At 40.5% G+C, this 18,782-nt stretch overlaps 1 protein-coding gene across 1 annotated transcript in view; it reads right to left on the bottom strand.

Moving 5' to 3' along the window:
- Il18rap (interleukin 18 receptor accessory protein) overlaps positions 1-18,782 on the bottom strand; it is a 54,736-nt gene that overhangs the window by 23,805 nt on the left and 12,149 nt on the right. The window contains 3 exon segments of the mRNA XM_047523435.1: positions 1,045-1,168; positions 2,577-2,642; positions 6,661-6,811. Of these exon segments, the coding sequence (XP_047379391.1) occupies positions 1,045-1,168; positions 2,577-2,642; positions 6,661-6,811 (341 nt within the window).

Below are 18,782 nucleotides of genomic sequence, written 5' to 3' on the forward strand. Positions count from 1 at the left end.
CATTTGGTCGCTGAAATGTTTTAAAAATTAGAAGAAAACACTAATATGAAGATTCTTACTTTGGGTCAGATTCAGAGAAATGAGGGGATTTTGACCCGCCAGGAGAATGTAGACTAGACTTTTGAGGCATTGGATGGCTTTGAATGTCTAGAGTTTTCCATTCTATTGGTCAAACTCTCTCACCAGTAAATTCTATCCACTGATCTGGGTTTTGTGCTCCAGAGAGCAATAACTCAGTCTAACTTCACCCGAAGGTGTTTCTGGACCGACAATCCACTTCTGAGTCTCCTCTTCCAGGTTACATTGCTTCAAATATCTTCTGTGCTGTTTCTGTCAAGTTCTGCGTGATGGTGTCCTCTCCTCTGGATATTTTCCCAATGGTTAATGATTCTGCAAATCTGGATCCCTGAACTCATGGCAAATTGAACGCACAGCACTGGTGACAATGGGCTGTGGCAGGGTCTCCTCTTGTATTGGTTGGATGTGCTACTTCTGCTCCAGCAGCCTGAGCCAGCCTGTCCGTCTGCTGGACACCTTGATATGCAAGGCAGCCTCTTCAAACTGTTGCACTAACGGAGCTTTAAAACCACTTGAAGGTCTGGGGTGCTGCTCAGTGGTAGAGTGCTTGCTCAGCACACTAGATGGCCCTGGATGTGCTCTCCAGCACCAAAAGCAAAACACTGTGACGCCGCCACACAGCGATGCATTACTAAATGACAAGCTGAGCTGATTCTATCCTTGCGGGAGCATCGGAGCCACGTTAACACAAGCTAAAGTTCTGAAGTCACTGGATGGGACAAACCACATATGGATCTTTCACTGACCCAAATGTTGTCATGCACGACAGGTTCATTCTATGTCTGCATCAGAAACTGCAAGGCCTCTGGTTTAAAATGAGCGTATGAATGCACGGCTTTGTTTCTGTTTTCACCACTAGGTGGTGCTAGTGGCTGCCCCACTGTGTATAATCAACCTGTGCATCTATCTTAGCAATTTCTAAGGGTCACAGTGCAGAGTCTGGGTGGCAAAGACTGTTTTTCTTACCTTATCTTCTTAGAATTTGGGACTTCCCACTCCAGGTCAGCATCTTGGATATACCATTTTATCACAGGTTTAAAGTACCTTTCGGAGCCAAATCGTGCTTTGCAGTGAAGGGTTAAAGGCTTTCCTGATGAAGTCCAAGAAAACAGGAAGGAAGGATGTGAGAAAGCTTTGCCCACTGATAGGGAGGAAGATGTGGCTAGAAGACAATTCCTGCCTGATTGGCAGGAAAAACAGGTGCACCAGAAATAACCAGATGTTTACACACCTCATTAAGAAACACAAAAGTCCTTGCGTGTTTGCTCAGTGGGCACGACTCATATCTCAAAAATTTAACAGTATGTTCTTAACATGAAGATTAGCACAGTCACATGTGGTTTCAGCAGGACATTAGGGAAATTAGAATTTTCATGACCAGCATGGTCTTTAACATCACTGTAGACTACACAGAATACACAGTGTATTAGTAAAGAACATTTTACTAACCAGTGTTTGCCTATTAAGTGAAATTCATGAAGTTTCTGTAACATGTCATGTAAAGAAAAAATTATTTAGATACTCAGCTTTTTTTTTTATGAACAAGGAACCAAGGATTGACATGCTTGTTATTAGACTACCCTCTTTCTACCTTCTCCAAAAGAAATATCCAGAAATGCTCTGCTTTAAAGAGTATTTAACCAGGAAATGTTCAAGGACTCCAGTTGAAAACTAATTTTTGCATCTTAAAGTTTTCCCACCAACAATGCTTTAAAAGTCACTCCTATCATATGTAACTTGATTATATTTGAATTAATCTTTTTCTTTCTCCTTCCTTCCATTCTCATAATGTTTCCTGTATTGCTCTCACTATTTCTGTCATCAGGACATGCTTCTATGAGCACCTAGTGATATTACACCATAGTAGCTCTTTTTACATTTCTATAGTGATAAATCTTACATCAGCATTTAAGAGAGCACATATTTTATTGAAAAAGAAACCATTTGGTGTTAAATGTGTCAATTCGTTGGCTTTGTGGAAAGACATTAATGTTAATGAACTTGACAAAATGAAAGGAGACTATGAGGAAGCCAATTTCCCCTGTACGCCCGACAAAAGACACCATTTTGGAATATGTTTGCACAAGAGTTGTAGAATTCCACTACATTTCTTGTAAAGACCAGACCAAATACCATATTTGTAAGGGTTGATGCCACTCAGTGTGGTAAATTAATGGACATAACCCACATGTACAACCCCCTCTTCCCAGGAGAACCTAAACTATTGATGGTGTCAATGCACCATCCATTTATCATCCATTGCCTCATAATACTCAATGAAGCCCAGTCAAGTTGTGTTTATGATGCCTATTAGCAGATGTAAGTATGGGAACTTAGGAGGATTTAGAAACTGTGCGGGATCACAGAACTAGGCAGAGCTGAATTAAGATTCACACCCAATTCTGCTTCAATCAAAACCTCAATCTTCTTTTCCTTATCATTTAGACCTGCTCTAAAAGCCCAGTGTCGTTCAAGGGTGATAACATTGACGAACTTACCCAGTTCTACTTCCAGCGTGTCCTTGACGGGATCCAGAATATCTGGCTTGAAATTAGTGTCTTCCACTAAAAGATGAACATTGAAATTTTTATTTGCTTTGGGACCTCTGAAGGCCTGCTTGCTGAAGAGTTGAGGTATGACATTAACACCTTCGTCTCAATGTTTTGGTGCTCCCTCTCCAAATTGTTTCCATAATCCACAAGTCTAGGATCTCAGGTGTCCATGTGAAACTTGCCCACTGAAGTGACTGTGATCAGAATATAGGTACTATGGAAACCTTAGTCCTTGAGTAATCCACACCTGCCTCGGTACATTTCCTTCCACATCAGGGCTGCTCACCCATTACAGACGTGAAGCCTCATGTGTATCTTCTACCACAAGATTTCTTTTTGGTTCCTTTTGGCTGAAAAACCCAATAGAAGGGAGAAACCGCCAAGCAGATCTGAGTTCACCCCCTCCATCCTTAAATTCAGGGTTTGTTGCAAAATGAAGGAGAGACTGGCTTTTAGCTAGTCATGTTATGCTTCATTTTCCTGCCACAAACCTTTGAATGTGCCCCCACTGTCAAACTTCCTCCAGAAGGTGTCCCATCTCCTACTAAAGGAAATGTCATGGCCTTGACTCTTCACATCATCTTAATCCTCACAGAACTTCTTCCTCATTTATGTCATGTGCCTTGAATCTTTATTCTCTCTCTCTCTCTCTCTCTCTCTCTCTCTCTCTCTCTCTCTCTCTCTCTCTCCTTTTTCTCTCTCTTGGCTTCTTCTCATCAGTATTTATCTATGCCTAGTCTCTTTGACATAAGGAAAGAAGAGGAAAGGAGCATACCCCACCATATTCCTGCCTAATGCATTCTTTCCTTCCCTTCTTTCTAGTCCCTCACCTCCCATGCAGTCTGATTTCTTCCCTCATTGCTCCATTAAAGCTGCCCTGGCGGAAGTCCACCTAATCCATTGGGTGACATATGTACTGGTGGGCGGCAGTGCTTGCCGTGGGCCACGCCCCTTAGAAGGCCTCTCAGTTCGTGTCTCTGTACCCTCTTCTCACCCTCACCCTCCGTCTCTAGCTCCTGTGTCCTGTAGGTTCCCCTCCTCTGTGCCTCTGTGGAATATCACTCCTCTCCCAGCTGCCCTGCTCTTCTTTCACGGGTGCTGCTGTCTTCAGGTAGTAGCCTCCACACTGTAGGACTCTTCCCGACCAAAGGTCTTTGCTCCCAAGGTTCTCTCCCTCCTACATTGCCAAGTTCACTTCTACTCTTCTCTTTTCTCTTGCACTGATAGCCCCTTGCCGATGCATGTGCTCATACTCCTTTGGGTACTCTCCTCCTCTCTGCCACTTCTCTAAGTGTTGGAAACACTCCAGGAATCTAGGTCCTCCCTAGATCTCACCCTGTTCCTTGGCTTTAGATATCATGCGAAGTTGACCAATCTCACTTTCACGTCTTCAACCCTAACATCATCTTTGGGGTGTCCAAATACCTATTTTTCATCATGTCTTGGATGACTAAAAGTCCTTTCAAGTTAATATTTAACATCCTCCTCAGACTTTCTTCTTCTTCTGTCTTTTATCCTAACTAGCGTTATCATTTATCAACTTATCCTAGTCAGAGAATTACAATGCTCTCAATTTCCCTTTTCTGTCTGTCTGCTACATAAAATCATGTTCTATTTGCATAAAATATATTCCACATGAAGTCATGTTCTTCTATAAAAAATCATGTTCCATCACGTTCTATTGACTTAAAAATCTAACCACTTCAATTACCTCTACTAAGTCTCTTCAGAGAGAAACCAGAGGCATCTTTTAAGAGCATGAATCAGATCTGCTGCTCTCCCTCTTGTGAGCAACATCAGTGGGTTACAGAAAATACATGTAGTTGCCCAACTTAAAGCTTGGCCCTTGTGACCTTGGCACTTCTTTTTCTTCTTCTTTATTCTCAATCACTAAACCCTTTCAGATATGCCTTCTAAATATTTCTGGAATCCATCCACTTCTCTCCATTCCCACTGCCACTGCCTAGCTGGAGTCCCCTTCAGCAATTAGCATTAGGATTAGGGTTAGGTTTAATCACTGCAACCTCTTAACTTTCCTCTCTGTCTCCATTCTTCTCTCAGAAATCCCTTGTCTACCTAACAGGCACAGTGATCAGTCTTTAATGCACTTCTGTTCATGGCAACCACCCCCCATCCTGCTTATACCCCCAATGGCTCTCCATTGTTTCTTGGATAAACTCCAGACTTATCAGAACACTGTAAGATCAATCCTGCTTGACCTTCCCCTCCACTGACCCTTCTCTTCTAAAACTACATGGTGCTTTCTTTCACCTCCTGGCCATCAAATGTGCTTCTCTCTCTCCCTGGAATGGCATCTCTCCAATTTTTATTAAAATCTTTTGTCCTCATTGTTCAGGTTTCACTTGGACTCTGCTCACCCAGGTCTGGATCTGGTGAGCCCCCTGCATGCCTACTGCCCACTTCCTCCCTCCACCCTGTATTGTGGTCTCCTTCTTCCTATCCACCTGTCCCACAAAACAATACATTTTCAGAAGTCAGACAAAGTGTCCAAGTTCTCCTTCTTACATCCCTATCTCCAAGTCTGACACACATTAGAACTTCCATACGCACATTAGAACTTCCATATGCATTTGTATGGGAATGAGTGAAAGTAAGAATGGATGAGTTAACGAGGAAGACAGGATCGATGAGAGAAAGTTTGATTGAAATAGGTGCAAAGTGTCTTTTGGGGGAGAAAAATAGGTTATGGCATGAAGAATGTGGAGGACTGGACTGATTGAGATCTGAGTGAATACTCGCACGCATCCCTTGGAGGAGAGATTGGTGAAAGTAGGATCTTTACATTCCTACTTCTCTTCATGTTTTCACTATTTATTTATTTATTGGTACCTGGGATTGAACTCAGGGGTGCTTACCCACTGAACTGCATCTCCAGCCCTTTTTATTTTTTACTTTGAGATAGGATTTTGCCAAGTTGCTGAGGGCCTTGCTAAGTTGCTGAGGCTGACCTCGAACTTGTGATTCTCCTGAGTCACTGGAATTATACGCCTAAACCACTGTGCTTGGCTCCAGCTTCTCTTCTAAGGAGCAATTTGTTACAAAATAAAGTGGTAGAGATCTGAAGTAGATAAAGGCGGAGGGCCTGGTATTGGCAGGAGTGTTTAACTAGGTCCTCGTGAGTTCCATGTGCATTTTAACTTGAAGGAAAAGTAGAGGATGTAATAATTGATGGACATCTTTCCTAAGACCTGAGTCAGTGGCTCTGAAGATCTTGGGTACACAGCATTAGTGACCAACTTGGTTATCCTAAGTTTTAACCACTTAGATCACGCTAAAATGTATTATATCTTATAGTTTAGTGGTGCTGATATTTGCAGATCTATTAAGAATGACCTAAGGGGAAAGTTGGGGCAAAAATAGATGAGCCACAGAAAAAGAACTCCAACAAGGCAGTGAACATAAGATGAGATATTGAACTTCGTTCTTGGTCAGGGAAGTATAAATTAAGGAAACATCACTTGATGCCAACCCAAAAAGTCTGATAATACCAGATATTATTTGGGAATAATGAGAATCTGTGCATTGCTGATGAAGAAGGACAAATGATACCTTGGTTTAATACTATGAGTTTATGACACAAAAAATATTGCATAACGCAAAGCAATATTCTGGTTTTTAACAAATCATACATATGCAGCAAAAGCATAAAAGTTCAAATGTAAAGGATATAAACCACAAGATAGTGACTATACGGGGGCAGGGAGGGTGTGGATAACACAGAAATATGCTTTTAAATTTTTTACCAGAGCAAATCAGGGAGAAATGAATGAATAACCCAATCTGTGACATCTTGAGCATGGGTCAGAACTTAGCCTTCCCTGAGGGATGGAATCTGGGGTTGATGGGAAAATTGATGCTTGCCCGCACTCAAAGCCTTAATGTTTACAAGTGTATGACTATCCCTTTTATTTTCCAAAGAGGAAAAAAAAATCACCAAGGCAAATGAAGATAATTTTATTTAATCAAGTAGAGTTCCGATCTCAACTCTTGTAAGAAAAATTCCACTCACCAATGGTCCTCACTTGAACAACGGCTCTGATTGTACACAAGCCAGCAGGATCCGGATGAGTATAATCACACACGTACATGCCCTGGTGAAAGGTAAAGATTTCATTCACTAGGATTGTGCTTCTCTTTTCCGCAGAAAGTAGTTTTCCATTCTAGTGCAAAAGAAAGGAAAATTAAATACCTTTCTTAAACTAGAGAAGTTTGAATAATAATCATTGCAGCTATGAAAATCTTCATAAATTTGAACCAGAGATTATGATGTTCAACCTGGAATAAAGACATCCCACAGATCATAAGACCTTGTGTTAAAAACCAAAAAACTGTATTATAAGGTTCTTATGTGGAATAAGAAGCATTTCCTAACATTACATATAAGAACATTATATGTAGAGATGAGTAGCAAATCTGATCAACCCACAAAGAGAGTTTAAATCTAGTATTTCCCCAGAGAATATTCTAGAAAACTTTTATGGTGTCCTAAGGAATGGTATCTAAATGAATTTTTAAAAAACATTTGTGAGTGTGTGTGTGTGTGTGTGTGTGTGTGTAAATTGTAATAGATTTTTCTGTGAATGAGAGCAAAATGTAAAGTTTCCTCCTTAAATTGAACTCCAATAAACAATAAATTTTAGATTAAAAATATTAGGTAAATGGGTTTACATAAATAACACAAAGAATGAAAACTGAGAAACAATTACTTCTTAGTGCATCCATAGTAAAGTAAGAACTAAAATATAATTATACCTGTCTCTTCCCTACTTAGAATCTGTAAGTGACTCCCTTTGGTCTTTAAGATAAAGCTTACAATGCCTCACGGTCTGATCTGGTCTCATTCCCTGCTATTTCCCCTCTACCCACTGGCCACTCACTAAATAACCATGCTCTTTCCCGATTCCTGCACTTGAACCTCTCCCACCACATTTTGCCACTGAGTATGCTGCAAGCTCACTCCCAAGCAGTGGTTCCCATGGAGCTAAATCACCACATGCTCACTGGCAGAATTGGTCTCTTCTTATCCCCAGAGCAGTGGGCATGGACCACCATTTCCATGCATGGCCATTTGTACTAAGTAGGTGATTACATGTATCCCTCTCTGTATTTTTTGAAAGTAGCCTCCATGTTTTGACCTCTAACTGGTGTGGACACAGGTGAATGGACATGGTTCCTTTACTCAGCAAGTTCTCAGTCTAAGAATACAGGCCCTGAGTGGTGATCCATTCTATGGCACCAGGCACAGTGCACAGGGGACATTTAGGTAGCTGAGGCTGGGACACTTCCTTAAGTCTATGCAGAACCTTGAAAAATATGAAGGAATCAGTCAGTTGAATGTATCATTTGACAAACATTTGAAGCACAGCATGTATGTGAGCAGCAAAGCCCAAATGGAAAAGACCAATGAACGATGAACATAGAGGTGTTTGTTCTTTCTCTAGTACATATCAAGTGGGACAGCAATCATAAGCTCATTGTAAAGGGTGTGGAAATAAATTAATGTATACTTGGAAGATAGGTTTTCAAGCAGGAGAATCACATGTTGAGAAAGTTCTAGAAAAAGCACTGGCAGCTAAGTAGGGAAGTTCTTGCAATTTCAAGTAATGACTATAATAATCACTTCTCTATCCCCAGGGGCTGGGACACAGTAGGGGTTCCACTAATACTTGTGGAGTTACCAAGTACCACTGCACCAATATCCCTGCAGCCCCTGACTTCCATGCACAATAATGCTTCTATGATATATGGCCTTCCAATTTCTGACTCAGAATCCTAGGAGCATACCTTTTACAACTAAAATTTAAAGAAAAGGGAAAAACATCAAAAATAATAGAATACAAGAATCTGTTTTCTATATAGGTTATAAAATTGCTTCTCAAGTATTATCACATAGGATTTTCCAAAGAATTCTCTGACTTGGTTTGCATTGATCCTATATCTTTCATGTTATAAATGAGAAAGCCAAGGTTCTGGAGTTTAAGTAAAAGCTAAGTAAGAAAGAGGCTGGTCAGCAAGAGAAATGATACTAAAGCAAGGTTTTTTCTGACTCTGAGTTTCATGTTCTCATTGGTGACTTTCCCTTCCACTTTGCCTGTTGACTGGGAGAATCTGGGGTTAACCTTTGCCAAGTCTCTGGTGCGGTTCCTGTGGGCCAAGAAAAAATCTCCAGTAGGTTGGCAAAATGTGTAAGAGGAGGGCCAGACTAGTCAGAGAGCAAGCAGCAGCTACAGACAGGAAGACAGAGCAGGTTAAATATTTGTCAGGTAATTTCAGGGATCAAGAACACTTCAAAGCAAGGTTAAGGGCATGGAGGGAAGTTCAGAGATAAAAGGTAGAGAGCTTGGTGATAACAAAGAACTTAGAGTTGAGATGTGCAGTACATCGCAGAAGAAAGTAATGGAGAGAGAATGCAGAGCTAAAAATAGGACCTCAGCTGAGCCCTGTGGGGAGTGGTATTGACAAAGTGGACCCGATTATTATTTTTTGTCAAGGTTGGTCTGGCTCCATGTGTACCATTAAGACTTTATGAGGTAGACCCCAGAGAAAATATCAAAGGAATTAGGGAAAAGAAATTTACGCCAAGGATGATAAGAAACTCATCAAATAAGTTAATCACAGGTGATCCCGGTAGGAGAGAGAGAGGCTGAGGTGGGTGTGCAGGGAACATTGTTTTTCTCAGGTGCAAAACAGTCATGAGGAAAAGATGGAAGGAGGAACAGCCATAGTGGGAACCTGTGTGGGTAGTGTCACCTAGAGAGAACTGAGGCATGAAAAAGCAAAATGAAGAAACTAAAAAGGACTGCGAAATGTATGTGTGAATCAAGGAGAGCAAAGTCATTACTGACAGGGGCCGTTACCATTCTGCTATGCTATAATATCACCAAGTGCGACCACAGACGCTGAGCGCCTGGGAGCACCATGCACTTGACTGCCCTGCAGGGACCGTGCTACCTGGAACTGGGCCACACAGTGGCGTTCCTACCGGAGCTCCCACTGCCTGGATTGGGAGGACTCCCAAGATCTACATGCCTAGTCCTGGTCTCCATGATGGACTTCGGGATTCTGCATCTACACGATCCTCACCAGAGACTCACCGTGTCCATACCTCGACGTACCACTTCTCTGCCATCTCTAATTGAACCCGCTTCTACTCCTTTAACTTGGTAAATAGTGTGAATATATTTTGATTAATGCATTCAATCTTTGCTTTGGTTCCATGAAAATATATTTGGTATCTGCCACCTTCATTCGATTCCCACTCAAGTTCAAAAACATCCATAGGGTCCCAATGAGCAACCCGCAGCCTGTTCTCCAGTCTAATCCTAATTAGAGAATGAAGAACTCTCTTACACAGAGCTCATTATTCTCTACTGGACCCTTTGTTTTTCTGTTTCTGTGCCCTAAGATGCTCTTTCGTGCTAAGTGTATCTGCATGATCGTATGACCACTTTACACTTATATCTTTATACCTTCTATACTAATATTTATCTTTTAATTGAAAAAATGAAACATTATGGAAATCATCGATGATGGGTCAGTTGTCAACCTCTAGCCAAAGTCTTGAGTGATTATTAAATTGATTGCTTACTTTTACTTACAAAAGGAAGTGGTGGTTAACATAAGACAATTTGTATTCACTCACAAAAATCACATCAAAATCATCTCATTTTTCTGTCTCATTGAATACTTAGACCAGAGGCTCAGATGGACATAGTGGGTTCACTGTATTTTCATCATTTTGGAAAATACTTTAATGATCTCCCCATTAAAATATACTTATAAACTGAACGATTGGACATTCAGGTGCTATTTAATTAATTAAGTCATAATACCCCCTAATAGTGGATTCATGGACAACATGCAACTGGAGAGACCCCTCTGGAACCAACAATTGAGAATGCTGTCCTGGGAGCTGCCTTTCTCAGTATTTTTACTGGTGACTTGAGCGATCACATCACATACTTGTCTATTTCATCTATGACCCTCACAAATCTGAGAATACTAGCTACTGTGTTGGATTTTAAAATAAGCATTCCATTTCCTTGACACATACAATAACAAACTAAAACCAACAAATTAGGATTAAATGTGAAATCAAAAACACTAGTTACAAAGTCTGCTCTATGAACACAAAATTGAGATGGTTCAGAAACTGATTAATTATAATTCTTTTTTTTAAGGGGGACGCAGTTACTGGAAATTTAACCCAGGGGCCATCAACCACTGAGCCACATCCTCCCAGCTCTTTTAAATCTTATTTATTTATTTATTATGAGACAGGGTGTCCCTAAGTTATTGAGGCTGACTTTGAACTTGCGATCCTCCTGTCTCAGCCTCACCAGTCACTGGGATTACAGGCACGCACAGCTGCACCTGGCTTGATTCCAATTCTTATGAAAAAGGTCGGTTAGCTGGGTCTTTCAACCTTATGATGGGCTATTCAAAGCCAAAACAATTGTCACCTGGATCAGTATTCTGTTCAGAACAAGGGAGGAAAGTGTTCCTCTGTTTTAGTATTGGTTAGACAGCTAGTGAATTTATGTTTTGAACAGGTGTGAGGAAACTGTCCAGGATTGTGGGAGATGCTCACCATGAGAACAACTGAATAGGTCAATGTATACACTTTGGGAACAGGTTTCAAAAATATGATCTAATTTATCTGCACTTCTTCCCTCCTTACATGCACTCTAACTTTGGGGTCTAGTCAGTCTTGCTATGCTCACCGGTTCTCCAAGGCAGCAAGTCCACACGGTGCCAGTTATGTGAAACAGATGCCAGTTACTATACAAAGCAGGCCAAAAGGAAATGAGAAGAAGTGGCAAGTCTAAGTACAAAATTTCTCTGGAGCACAGGGCTCAGAAATGACCTGACAGCCACATCACCAAGGCAGCAAATGAATTTGGCTTACGACGGAGATTGTCTTGGATCATCAGTGGAACTGTTATTCAGGACACAAATCCTACTAATAGGAGGTCACAAAAGTGTCACCAAAGCCATACTTTGGTACCCTAGGCCATCTCAGAAGAGATTCTCCCACTGTCTTTCATTGTAATTTCACATTGTGTCAAAGATTTGCTTGACTGAAATCATAAAAATGCTGTCTTTTACATGTAATTATCATTTATGTACAGAGTCTATTGATGCCAGAGCTATGTTTTAATTATGTATCTAGAAATTAGGAAAATATGGAGAAAATTTTCTTGAATAAATAACAGAAAACTTACTTTAATTCTGGCTTATCAGTCCCTTAAATAATTAAGAAACTCTAAGCACAGTGACTCACCCAGGCCCCAGAACTCTCCCTGAGCCTTCTCCAGGTTAGGGGGTAGCAGTTGAGCAGTTATTCAACTAAGCCTCAGTTATTCTGCTTGGGCTGACCTTGGGAGCCCTGTAGCCAAGTCTTCTGTGCACTCTGAGGGGATAAGCAGCAACCCCAGAGACCTCACCTAGCCCTTACACAACCCTACCAATTACAGAGGCCAAGCCACAGTACCTCCCAGCCAGGGAGGACATCCTGCAACCTTGCCTGATCAGAGACAATCACAGAACCGAGACAGCAGCTCTTCTGCCCAGAGTGCAGGCAGTGGTCTCATCAGACCATGGGCCACAGCTGGCAGTTCCAGTCAGCCTTGGAGCACAGCCAGTGGCCCAGCCCTACTAGATTATCCTGCTCCATGGTCTACTTGTCTGAGGGTCAGCTAGACCATCTTCGCGAATCCCAGGCTAGACTAAATAGTAACGATCAGTCACCACCAAAGACCAGAAGCTGAGGCCCTTTCTGTAAATGTCAAGTGCCCCCAAAAGCAACAGATTATGAAAAATCATGGAAATATGACAATACCAAAAGACACTAACAAAGCTCTGATAATGGACCTTGAAGAAAAGGAGATATATATAATGAGTACGAAATAATTCAGAGCAATCCCCTTTAACAAGGTCAGAAAATGAAAAGAAATACGTATAGAAAATGAATGACATTTCAAATACAATTTGTGAAAAAAATTTGGAAGTTTGAAAATTAAATGGAAACAATTTCTAATAGAAGTAATAGAAATAAAGAATACAATTTAACTAAAAATAATTCAAGTCTCATAAAATATATTTAAGGAAATAATGTCTAAAAGTTTCCCAGATCTGGGAAACACATCGATCAGTTACAGGAAATTCAGAAGCCTCCAATCAAACTTAAGCCAGGAGGAGTTCATTTAGAGATTTCAAAATCAGAAAAGAAAGATAAGGAAAGAATATTAAAAGCAGCAAAAGGGGAAACATATTGCATTCCAGAGAGTACCAACATGGCTATCAGCAGGATCCTCCACAGAAACCCTGCAGGTCAGGAAAGAATGATATGGCATATTCAAAGTACTACAAAACAAAACAAAAACAAAAACAAAAACACAACGCAAAACAAAACCTGCCAATCAAGAATTGTGTTGGCTAGAAAAACCATCCTTCAGAAATGAAGGAGAAATAAAATAACTTTTCCAGTCAAAGAAAACCTAAGGGAGGTCATTGCCACCAGGCCTACTTACAGCAACTGCTACTGGGAGTCCTTCAAGCTGAAATGAAAGACTGTTAATTAATCACAAAAATATGAAAGTAAAAATCTCAATAGCATGAAATACAAGATCATCTTCAGAATGCCCTAATACTGTAAGAGCGATATGTACAGCAATTTTGTTTCTACTATCAAGGTTCAAAGACAAAACTACTAAAACCACTTTCACTAAACTGTTAAGGAATACAAATACAAAAAAATGTAAATTTTGACATCAAAATCATCAAAGGGGGTTGAGAGGGAATGGAAGTGTAGTTTTTGCATGTGATTAAGGTTGACATTGGCTTAAAATAGTTTGTTAAGCAATTAAGATTTTTATGTTGAACTTTGTGATACCCATAAAACAAAAACAATAGAGGTCACACAAACTCTAAAAAAATAAGAATTCTTAGCACAACACCACAGGAAACCAACAAAACACAAAGGAAGACAGCAAAAGAGGAAGAACAAAACAAAAGGCCCACAAAAGAACCAGAAAATGAATTTCAAAATAGTAGTAGCATGTCCTTACCTATCAATGATTACCTTAAATGTTGTCCTTACCTATCAATGATTACCTTACATGTAAATGGACAGGGAAGGAAAAATAACAGAACGAGACAAACATCATTACCCTATGTACATGTATGATTATGCAAATGGTGCGACTCTACTTCGTGTACAAGCAAAGAAACAACAGTTGTACCCCATTTGTGTACAATGAATCAAAATAAATAAATATAATAAATGTAAATGGACTAAATTCTCCCCAAACACAGAGAAGATTAATAGATGAGGAGAAATAAGAGCTAACAAATTTAAAGTCTGCTTTGTCTGCTATAAGCATAGCAAACTCTGCTTGCTTTCTTTTGGTTTCTATTTGGATGGAATCTCTTTTTTCCATTCCTTCACTTTTAGTCTATGTGTATCCTTACCAGAAGTTAAGTCTCCTACAGGAAATATAGGTAGATTTCTAAATGTGTGTGTATCAAAATTCTGATGTCGCTTTTCACACAAACATAGAAAACCAACCCTAAAACTCATATAGAGTCATACTAGACTCCAAATGGCCAAAACTATCTTGATCAAAAGGAACAAGGCACATTCCTGGATTTCAAACATACTGTAAAGTGATAATCATCAAAACAACATGGCTCTGGCATAAACGAAAGATACATTGACCAATGGAACAGGGTAGGAAGCCAATAAGTGAACCCACACATTTATAGTGAAGTGATTTTTCAACAAAGATGCCAACAGGACACAATATGGAAAGGATAGTCTCTTTAATAAATGGTACTGGGGGCGATCCAAGATGGCGGCCTAGAGGGAGACTGCACCCCCTGTCGCTCCAGAACCCAGGAGTTAAGAAGGGGAGGCATTGAGAGACTCGGACTGAAATAGAGCCACGGGTGAGTCTGCCCACTGGGTAAAGCTCGGCCCGGGGGGCAGGCCCAGATAGAGGTGGCTTATCGGAGCCGGGCAGGGCAGCTAGAGTCATCCACAGGCAGTCCTGCGCACTCCGGCGGTGGGCCCCGCCCACACAGCCAGCTTCTCCAGGTTCTCAGAACGGAACTGGCCCGCTAGTGAGAGCCTTTCTGACCAGAACAAGCTCCGAGTCCCAGAGCCAGTGCAGCTCAGCGTACTCTGGCACGCAAGCAGATTCAGGGTCCAGACAGGGCAGCCAGAGACTTCCCCAAGTAGTCTGGACCCCTGCGGTGGGAGGTGCCGTTCAAGGCTAGTCTCTCGGAGCTGACCGCCCAGTGAGAGACTTTCTACATAGAACCAGCCACAAGCCCCCGAACCAATGGAGAGCCTCGATCCGCAAACAGCCTCTGGGATCAGGGCAGGGCAGCCAGACACCTCTTCAGGCGGCTCTGCCCACTCCGGCTGCAGGCTCTCTTCTCGGGGCGATCCAAGATGGCGGCCTAGAGGGAGACTGCACCCTCTGTCGCTCCAGAACCCAGGAGTTAAGAAGGGGAGGCATTGAGAGACTCGGACTGAAATAGAGCCACGGGTGAGTCTGCCCACTGGGTAAAGCTCGGCCCGGGGGGCAGGCCCAGATAGAGGTGGCTTATTGGAGCCGGGCAGGGCAGCTAGAGTCTTCCCAAGGTAGCCTTCCACACTCTGGCAGTGAGCTCCTCCCACACGGCCAGCTGCACGGTGCAGGGCCACAGTGAGAGCATTTCAGCACAGAGCCAGTTCCAAATCGTGGAACCAGTAGGGGGCTAGGGGCAGTTTTCTTCGGATATGCTGCTTTATCAGATTCCTCCAAGACATCAGGCTACTGAAGGCTGGGAGGTGATACACTGGAAATCTACCGGGACACTATAAGCCAATAGAGGAAAACTGCAATATCTCAGGGTCCCACTGACAACTGACCAATATGAGAAAACAAGGGAAGAAAATGTCCCAAACAAACCTAGATACTACATCAATAAAACCCAATGACAGCACAGCAGAAGAAATGTCAGAAAGGGAGTTCAGAATGTACGTAATTAAAACGATCAGGGAAGCAAATGAGGAGATGAAAGAGCAAATGCAGGCATTGAAGGAGGAGATGAAAGAGCAAATGCAGGCATTAAATGATCGCACCAATCAACAGTTAAAAGACCAAATACGGGAAGCAAGAGATCATTTCAATAAAGAGTTAGAGATACTGAAAAAAAACCAAGCTGAAATACTTGAAATGAAGGAAACAATAAACCAAGTTAAAAACTCCATAGAAAGCATAACCAATAGAATGGAGCACCTGGAAGACAGAACCTCAGACATTGAAGACAAATTATTTAATCTTGAAAGCAAAGTTGGCCAAACAGAAAAGATGGTAAGAAATCATGAACAGAATCTACAAGAATTATGGGATATCATGAAAAGGCCAAATTTAAGAATTATTGGGATTGAGGAAGGCTTAGAGAAACAAACCAAAGGAATGAACAATCTATTCAATGAAATAATATCAGAAAATTTCCCAAATCTGAAGAATGAAATGGAAAACCAAATACAAGAGGCTTATAGAACTCCAAACATACAAAATTACAACAGACCCACACCAAGGCACATTATTATGAAAATACCTAACATACAAAATAAAGACAGAATTTTAAAGGCCGCGAGAGAAAAGAATCAAATTACATTCAGAGGGAAACCAATAAGAATATCAGCAGATTTTTCAATCCAGACCCTAAAAGCCAGAAGGGCCTGGAACAACATTTACCAAGCCCTGAAAGAAAACAGATGCCAACCAAGAATCTTATACCCAGCAAAACTTACCTTCAAATTTGACGATGAAATAAGATCCTTCCATGATAAACAAAAGCTAAAGGAATTTACAAAAAGAAAGCCAGCATTACAGAACATTCTCAGCAAAATATTCCATGAGGAAGAGATGAAAAACAACGATGCAAATCAGCAACAGGAGGCGCTAGCCTAAAGGAATAGCCAAATAAAGGAGAAACCAAATCATGTCAAAAACAAATATGAGTCAATTGACTGGGAATACAAATCATATCACAATAATAACCCTGAATGTTAATGGCCTGAATTCATCAATCAAAAGACACAGACTGGCAGATTGGATTAAAAAGAAAAATCCAACAATATGCTGCCTGCAAGAGACTCACCTCATAGAAAGAGACACCCATAGACTAAAGGTGAAAGGATGGGGAAAAACATACCATGCACACGGACACAGCAAAAAAGCTGGAGTATCCATCCTAATCTCAGATAATGTGGACTTCAAACCAAAACTAGTCAGAAGGGATACAGAAGGACATTACATGCTGCTTAAGGGAAGCATAAATCAGCAAGACATAACAATCATAAATATCTATGCCCCAAACATTGGCTCATCCACGTACGTCAAACAAATCCTTCTCAATTACAGAATTCAAATAGACCACAACACAATCATACTAGGCGATTTTAACACACCTCTCTCACCACTGGATAGATCGTCCAAACAAAAATTGAATAAAGAAACTATAGATCTCAACAACACAATCAGCAATTTAGACTTAACAGACATATATAGAATATACCATCCAACAAAGAACGAATACACTTTCTTCTCAACAGCACATGGATCCTTCTCTAAAATAGACCATATTTTATGCCACAAAGCTACTGTTAGCAAATACAAGAAGATAGAGATACTACCTTGTACTCTATCAGATCATAATGGATTGAAATTAGAAATAAATGACAGAATAAAAAACAGAAACTTCTCCAATACTTGGAGACTAAATAATACACTATTATATGATGAATGGATAACAGAAGACATCAGGAGGGAAATAAAAAAATTCTTAGAAGTAAACGAGAACAAAGACACATCATATCAAAATCTCTGGGACACTATGAAAGCAGTACTTAGAGGAAGATTTATTTCATGGGGTGCATTCAAAAAAAGAAGTAGAAATCAACAAATAAACAACTTAACACTACAGCTCAAAGCGCTAGAAAAAGAAGAGCAGACCAATACCAAAAGCAGTAGAAGACAGGAAATAGTTAAAATCAGAGCCGAAATCAACGAAATCGAAACAAAAGAAACAATTGGAAAAATTAACAAAATAAATAGTTGGTTCTTTGAAAAAATAAATAAAATTGATAAACCCTTAGCCACACTAACAAAGAGAAAGAGGGAGAAAACTCAAATTACTAAAATTCGGAATGAACAAGGAAACATCACAACAGACACGAGTGAAATACAAAACATAATTAGAAGCTATTTTGAAAATCTATACTCCAACAAAACAGAAAACCTCGAAGACATCAACAAATTTCTAGAGACATATGAATTACCTAAACTGAACGAGGAGGACATACACAACCTAAATAAACCAATTTCAAGCAATGAAATAGAAGAGGTCATCAAAAGCCTACCAACAAAGAAAAGTCCAGGACCAGATGGGTTCTCAGCCGAGTTCTACAAAACCTTTAAAGAAGAGCTCATTCCAATACTCCTCAAACTATTCCATGAAATAGAAGAGGAGGGAACCCTCCCAAACTCGTTCTATGAAGCCAATATCACCCTGATACCTAAACCAGACAGAGACACATCGAGGAAGGAAAATTTCAGACCAATATCCTTAATGAACATCGATGCAAAAATTCTCAACAAAATTTTAGCAAATCGCATACAAATATATATTAAAAAGATAGTGCACCACAATCAAGTGGGTTTTATCCCAGGGATGCAAGGTTGGTTCAACATCAGGAAATCAATAAATGTAATTCACCATATCAACAGACTTAAAGTTAAGAATCACATGATTATTTCAATAGATGCAGAAAAAGCATTCGATAAAATACAGCATCCCTTCATGCTCAAAACACTAGAAAAAATTGGGGTAGTGGGAACATTCCTAAACATTATAAAGGCAATCTACGCTAAGCCCATGGCTAATATCATTCTAAATGGTGAAAAACTGAAAGCGTTCCCCCTAAAAACTGGAACAAGGCAGGGATGCCCTCTTTCACCACTTCTATTCAACATCGTCCTTGAGACTCTAGCCAGAGCAATCAGACAAACCAAAGAAATTAAAGGGATACGAATAGGAAAAGAAGAACTCAAACTATCCCTGTTTGTTGAT

This window comes from Sciurus carolinensis, chromosome 13 (assembly GCF_902686445.1).
Source record: "Sciurus carolinensis chromosome 13, mSciCar1.2, whole genome shotgun sequence".
Taxonomy (NCBI): domain Eukaryota; kingdom Metazoa; phylum Chordata; class Mammalia; order Rodentia; family Sciuridae; genus Sciurus; species Sciurus carolinensis.